The sequence below is a fragment of the Palaemon carinicauda genome, chromosome 1, assembly GCF_036898095.1.
Source record: "Palaemon carinicauda isolate YSFRI2023 chromosome 1, ASM3689809v2, whole genome shotgun sequence".
In the NCBI taxonomy this organism is placed as follows: Eukaryota; Metazoa; Arthropoda; class Malacostraca; order Decapoda; family Palaemonidae; genus Palaemon; species Palaemon carinicauda.
Window position 1 is genome coordinate 106282975 of NC_090725.1, and position 7586 is coordinate 106290560.

General features: G+C 35.4%; 2 protein-coding genes across 2 annotated transcripts in view; one reads left to right on the top strand and one right to left on the bottom strand.

The window, feature by feature from the left end:
• The window catches only part of LOC137650697 (prokineticin Bm8-d-like), a 6347-nt gene extending 5640 nt beyond the window's left edge, over positions 1-707 (bottom strand). The window contains exon 1 of the mRNA XM_068383863.1: positions 584-707. Coding sequence (XP_068239964.1) covers positions 584-595 — 12 coding nt within the window. The 5' untranslated portion in view covers positions 596-707. The remainder of the gene's footprint in view (positions 1-583) is intronic.
• The window catches only part of mTerf3 (mitochondrial transcription termination factor 3), a 132299-nt gene that overhangs the window by 108476 nt on the left and 16237 nt on the right, over positions 1-7586 (top strand). The window lies entirely within an intron of this gene.

Sequence of the window (7586 nt, forward strand, 5' to 3'; positions counted from 1 at the left end):
TGGTTGTTACACAGACTTCAAATACGCTTATGGTTTAAATTGATTCTGGGAAAGGCAAGCTGTTTTTGAGAAATAAGCTGCCATGGTGGAGGTCTGCACTCTCAGAGTACTTGTCTAGTCAGTTGTTGTTTCTGCTCATAGGGATTGTGATGGCCTGGTGGTAACATCCTTGCCTTGTAATTGCCAGACTGGGGTTCGAGTCACGCTCAAACTCGTTAGTTCCTTTGGTCGCTGCAACCTCACCATCCATGTGAGCTAAGGATGGAGGCGGGTTGGGGGAGACTATAGGTCTATCTGGTGAGTCACCAGGAGCCATTGCCTGGCCCTCCTTGGTCCTAGCTTGGGTGGGAAGGGTCTTGGGCGCTGATCATCTGTAATATGGTCTGTCTCTAGGGCATTATCCTGCTTGATAGGGCAATGTCAATGTCCCTTACCTCTGTCATTCATGAGCGGCTTTTAAACATTTAAATATGAAACAAGTCATTCAAAGCTCTAAAGAAGAAGAAATTGTTTAAAGCAATTCACAAAAAGACTGAATCTTCTATTAGAAACGAAGTGTGGAATTTCAAGTATTAAATCCTACCTGATTCTTCATGGTAATCGACAAGGGAAGTCTTCTTCTTGTAATGTCAGAGACGGATATGGCATCAAAGGCGTGAGGGGAAGCCTTATATATGCACGGCCATCCAGACGTTCCTTTTTTCCAATAGCTCATTCACGAGAAAGATGGAATTTTAGTCTAGAAATTTGCATATATATCGAACATATTTATTCTTTGAAATAAAAAATGTATACAGTCTTTATGCTGTATGTATTAAGTATTTTTAGCCTGTTAGATGTACGCATGCGCATTGGATTGTTTTTTTTATTTACCAGACAAAGGCAAAGTGGCGCGGATATTGTGAGCTCTATGGCAAATGGGAGGCCGTCACTTTTTCGGGCCGAAGAAGCTAAGATGTTTAGGGGTCACAAGGATAAAGTATTTTAATCCCCGAAGAACAGAAGTGCAAACAAGCAATTGGAGGATCAAGATGTCGGTCATTGGTTAGAGATGTTCTCTATTCGGATGAAGAGGGACAGTGTGTGCAAAAAGTGAAGTTCAGCAAATAAGGCAACCAAATTCTTTGTTGTTTAGTTGCTAAGGCCTTCCTCCCTCTTATTCCAATTTACTTTCTAACCTTTTGTTTTATAAATCAAATTCAAGTCTCGATGGATGGGTTTAAAGGTCGCTCATGGATGGCAAAGGCAAGGGATACTGACAATAGAGACTGATTATTCATACATCTGATCAGCGCCCAAGCCTCCTCTCCATCCAAGCTAGGACCAGGGAGGACTAGGCATTGGCTACTGATGATTCAGCAGGTAGACTTATAGGCTCTCATAACCTCCCCATACGTGACTCACGAGGTTTGTGAGGTTGCAGACAGTACAAGAAACTATCAAGTTTAAACGGGACTCGAACCCCAGCCGGCAGATTGCCAGACAGGGAGGTTTCCAGTAGGCTACCACAACACCTTAACGAATAAGAGAAAAGTGAGACATTTTGTGATATGAGATTTGATTTTAAGTATGGTGGGTATGCTGGACTGTGTTCAGTGATTGGTAAGGTATATCTGCTGAGTCATTAGCAACTAGCCTATTGCCTGACCTTTTCTAGTTATATATATATATATATATATATATATATATATATATATATATATATATATATATATATAACTAAAGCAAATGTAGTGGTTTCTGGTCCACTGCATGACAAAGGCCTCAGACATGTCCTTATTGATATCTGAGGTACTCATCGCTATGCTGGACACTGCAGATTTGTGATGGTGAAGACTTTAGCTTGATTGCTCATAGCAAACCCTGAATAGCCCATTTTTGCTGATTGTGGCAATACATAACACTATTATTATTATTATTATTATTATTACTTGTTAAGATAAAACCCTAGTTGGAAAAGCAGAATGCTACAAGCCCAGGGGCTCCAACAGGGAAAATAGCCCAGTGAGGAAAGGAAAAACAAAAAATTAAATATTTTATGAACAGTAAAAGCATTAGAATAAGTATCTCCTATATAAACTATAAAAACTTTAACAAAACAAAAGCATGAAAAATTAGATAGAATAGTGTGCCCGAGTGTACCCTCAAGCAAGAGAACTCTAACACATTAAGATATTCCCACTCAGAAAGGTATATATATATATATATATATATATATATATATATATATATATATATATATATACACATACACGCACACACACAGTATAGCAATCATAATCTACGGTCCGTCACTGGTTGGATTTCTTCGCTTCAGCACTCTTAGGTCTTTCTTTTGTATGTCCAATGCAATTGAGTGAGATTCCTTTCAAATGTACCAAATTGAAGTCTGTTTTGGGTATTTGTAAACACCTGTTTTGCTGTGGTGATGGTTTTATTTTCTGGGAATCTTTTAGCCAACTGATAGGCATCACAAAGTCCAGTTCTGCAAGAATTCCGTAGATCGTTATATTAGCACTGTAGGCAGTGGTGTGAACCTCTTTGGGTTTTCAAATTATACAACTGATAGTTAGTTTGTCTTTGAGAACGTTACATGAGGTTTTGAGTACTACTTTAATGTTAAATGAACAAAGGAAATATGTGCATATGACTTCATTTGCAGGATTATTAACTTTGGTAAAATTATAACTGGTTCTGTTCTCCCAAATCTATGTTGTAACTCCAGAACTGTTTCTTTGAGGTTGCAGTCCATTTTCAACAAAAACTTGAACCCGTCTTGTAACATGTAGGATTTGGGATACAAAAGTTCCATTGCAAAGTCAGTTACTCTCCGTATTATTACTTCATTGACATCCATATGTTTGGCTTTTGGCCAGCTTAGTTAGGAGCGTTTTTGTCTTGGTTTTCTTATTCCGAAGTATTTGTAAAATCTTCTCCATTGGAATCTAGTTATCACCAGGAAGCATTTTATATCTGGTTAATAATTTGGCTTTAATTTGAAGGTTCTGTTTGTATTAATCTAGTAATGCTTAATGAATATGTGTTTATTGGTTGACAGTCAGGCATGTAATAAGAGCTTCCCTTTGCTGATATACCCTTCTTAATATATTTACTCCTTCCAAATTTTCTTAATTACAAGCCATTGATTTGTAACTCTAGTATGTTATTCTGGATTACAAATTCATATTTGATCTTCTGAGAAACACATTCAGTCAATCCGTTCTTTGTCTGCATAAGAAATCGTCATATTCTCGTTTCACACGAGGTAATTGATGTATATTTGTCCGTGGATTAGAAATCAATGTTCAGTGAGGCTATTCCAACACTTACAGATAGAACTCTTTGTGTAGGTCTTGGGCTGTTCACATGCTGCCTGCTCGGCGGCAGTGGTTTACCAGCCAAGTGCACTGCTAATCAGCACGGTTCCAGTGAAGTGGCTTTTAGGAAGTACGAGGCTGCTCTGGAAAATTCCTTTTTTGTGGAGACATGCCTCCTTAAGAGCGTAAATATTTCCGTACGGATAAAAGTCTGTTTATATGAAGCTAGCCCTAAAGTCTTTCAAGATTTTCAATGTTTTTATAAGACTTGGTTCTAACTTTTGGTGAGTCTCTTTGACTAAACGTTGCACCAGAAATGACACTGCATTTCTGGATAGAGGACGAATTGGAATTTTGGCCCCACATAATGAATTAGGGACACTACTTGTAATGTCTATAGTTTGTTCAAAATATATTATCAGAAATATTCTTCCATTCTGCCATGTTTCATATATTGTTTTGCTGTTTGATCCCTCACAACTAGCTCTCATTGTAAGTTGATGGCCAAAGCTTTTATTTGTGATCAAGGATTCTAGTATTAATCCCTGGCACTGTCATTGAATTATCTTGTAGTGCATACTGTACAGTATTTTGCATATTCCTAGTCATCTTCCGAATTCAGATCTTTCCATACTAGATACGCGGTTATTTCTAACAGTCTTGCCTCTTCTTATGAAAATATCAGTACAGTATATTGTTTTGCACCAGTTACAACCAAGTTTTGAAAGATCTTCCCAATAATTTAGTTGAATTGTTTGAACTTCAGAGGCACAAATGGTTTCTTATTAAGCAGATTGACATGACTAAGTTTCATGGTTCATCTGTTATTCATCTTATTTATTTTATTTGTCATTTATCTTATTTTTATTGTTTATCCTTTGTAGCTAATTTTTACTTATCAATCTATTCTTCCATTTTGGTCTAATTTCTTTATCAGAACTTATTGAGTTGTAGCATTCTTTATTTCTGGGTTGTGATAATAATGACAATAGTAATATTAATAATCATAGTAATATTCTATTAATTATATTCGTTGTGTGATTTCATAAAACGTTTGTCTAATTAACAGCATATATTTTGCTGGGTAAAGGAACTTAGTAATTTTCAATCAACTAACTGCATTAATTTCCCTATTTTATATGATGTACCAGTATTATAGCTTTTTAGAATATATGAAACAATTCTTTCTAGCATGAGTATTTTTTTTATTATTATTACTGGCTAAGCTGCAACCTTAGTTGGAAAAACAGGATGGTATAAGCCCAAGGGCTCCATCAGGGAAAATAATCCAGTGAGGAAAGGAAATAAGGAGTCATATAAAATAGTGTGTCTCAGATCTCGGACCCAAGAGAGCTTAAGACCGTGGTACAGAGGCTGTGGCTCTACCCAAGACTAGAGAACAATGATTTGATTATGGAGTGACCTTCTCCTTTCGTTATAAAAGAATTAGGATGGCAAAAGGGTTTTCTTAGGCCATAACAACTGTATGAATTTTTTTTTCTCTCTCTCTCTCTCTCTCTCTCTCTCTCTCTCTCTCTCTCTCTCTCTCTCTCTCTCTCGGCTGTTATTGTAGAGTTTATTATTTTCCAATAATCTTAAATTTCGTCTTAGTATAATTCTCTCTCTCTCTCTCTCTCTCTCTCTCTCTCCTCTCTCTCTCTCTCTCTCTCTCTCTCTCTCTCTCTCTCTCGTTAGTGTACAGAGAGAATATATTATTTTCCAATAATTTTAAATTTCGTCTTAGTATAATTTTCTCTCTCTCTCTCTCTCTCTCTCTCTCTCTCTCTCTCTCTCTCGTTAGTGTACAGAGAGAATATATTATTTTCCAATAATCTTAAATTTCGTCTTAGTATAATTCTCTCTCTCTCTCTCTCTCTCTCTCTCTCTCTCTCTCTCTCTCTCTCTCTCTCTCTCTCAACTGTTAGTGTACAGAGAGAATATATTTTCCAATAATCTTAAATCTCGTCTTAGTATAATTCTCTCTCTCTCTCTCTCTCTCTCTCTCTCTCTCTCTCTCTCTCTCTCTCTCTCTCTCTCTCTCTCTCTCTCTCTCTGCCATCCAGAGCCTTTAATAAAGGAAAATCTCTTCATGACTAACCTAATAATGAATACACATGAGATAACATTAAAAATATTAACCTTTCCTCTGTTGTATATGATCCCGTCATGTCCTGCCTATTATGTGATATTATGCAGTTAATTCTAATGGTCACACCTTCATCGTGAGGCTCAGTACTACACAGTATTTTGGAAGTTTCATTCCAGCTGTGACCAAGTTATGGTATGATCTTCCTAATCGGGTAGTTGAATCTTTGGAACGTCAAACATTTTAACTTGCAGCAAATGTTTTTTATGTTTAACAATCTCTCTTTTTATAGTTTATTTATGAAAGATCTATTTTAAGGTTGTTACTGTTCTTAAGATGTGTTATTTTGATTATCCATTACTTCTCTTGCAGTTTATTTATTTCCTCATTTCCTTTCCTCACTGGGCTATTTTTCCCTGTTAGAGCCCTTGGGCTTATAGCATCCTGATTTTCCAACTAGGGTGGTAGTCTAGCTAGTAATAATAATGATAATAATAATAATAATAATAATAATGATAATAATACTTTGGATAAAGTCTTTCCATTGGCAATCTTTGATTGATTGATTGATTGATTTGAGGTTTTTCAGGTCCTGACCTCTAAGGTCATTGACATGATAATATATATATATATATATATATATATATATATATATATATATATATATATATATATATATGTATATATATCGTGTGTATACTTTTAAATGAATAGTTTTCATGTACCCCTTACACAGCTTTCTTTATTATTATTATTATTATTATTATTATTATTATTATTATAAAATCCCTGTAATTGCCAGTCCTACAGCAGACACTGTAAGACAGAGATCCTCTCATGCTTCTTGTTGCATCGAGCTAAATAAATCACTCACAACGGAGACTACCTCGTTTGAAAGCCCGCATATGTGTGTATGTACGTGTGTGTGTGTAGGTGCCCTTATGACTTATTTTAAAAATACCCTGTGTGCCGTGGCAGCAAAAGAGGTGGAGGGCATGAGTCTCTCGTCATACCCAGTGCCAACCCATCACCCATCTAAGGCTGCGGCACCCAGCCCTCATATTTTCCTCTCGCCCATACGCCCACAGCGCCTCTTGTTGCAAACCTCCTCCTCTTCTTGTGCCTACTTCCCCCGAGAGTAAAATTCTGACTCATTTTTTTCGTAGATTTGATGTATATTTTTGTTATAGGTTATTGGAAGTTTTGTGTTTTCCTGTTTTGTTAGTTTTATAGTATTTTTTAAAGGTAATTTGAATTTTTTGTTTTCTAGTATTTTTTTTTTAATATTTCTTTTCTGTTTTACTAGTTTTCTAGTATTTTTTAAAGGCAATTAGAACTTTTGTGTTTTTCTGTTTTATTAGTTTTCTAGTAGTTTTTAAAGACAATTGGAATTTTGCGTTTTTCTATTAATTAGTTTTATAGTAGATATTTTAACGGCAATTGGAACTTAGAGCTTTTCTGTTTATTAGTTTTCTAGTAGACATTTTAATGGCAATTGGAACTTTTGAGTTTTTCAGTTTTTCTATTCAATTTGTTTTCTAGGTTTTTTTTTTCAATTATCTAACGTAGCTGTGCTTTAGAAAAATATTCTTATAGTTTATAAATGTATTTAGAACTTCCTTTAGAAATTCATTCACTAACCATAAATGTTTTAGTTTAATCTTTTCCTTCTAAAATACTTCAACTTCCCTCACTTGATCATCCTCAGAATAGTCTCTCCTTTCCTTAATCCTTTGCTTCGTACTGTTAGAGAAGCTTCACTTTAACGAAGGAATGTATTTTCCCTTGATAAATTCTCTCATTAGTCTCTGTGGTGCCACTAAAAGATCCATAACAAATGCAATCTCCTTTTCCCCACAGCTGTAAGGATCATAACCCAGGTCTTCCATATTTACCATTCAGAAAAAGCTTTGGTAGTCTGTTCTGCAGTTTTACGAAATCTTAAGTGTTTATCTCAGTGATTTTGAAAGTATAACAACGTATTATTATGCTTCAGTGTTGATAAATACCAGTGTGATGGAATTGTGATTGAAGGAAATATACTTTGGAACAAATAATTTTCGAGAGACAGAATCTGTTATAAGTAAGAAACTTGATTGGAACAAAGTTTTTTTTTTTTCAAGAGAAAAAAATCCGTTATCAAATAAGAAACTGCTTTGAAACAGATATTTTTCCAAAAGACA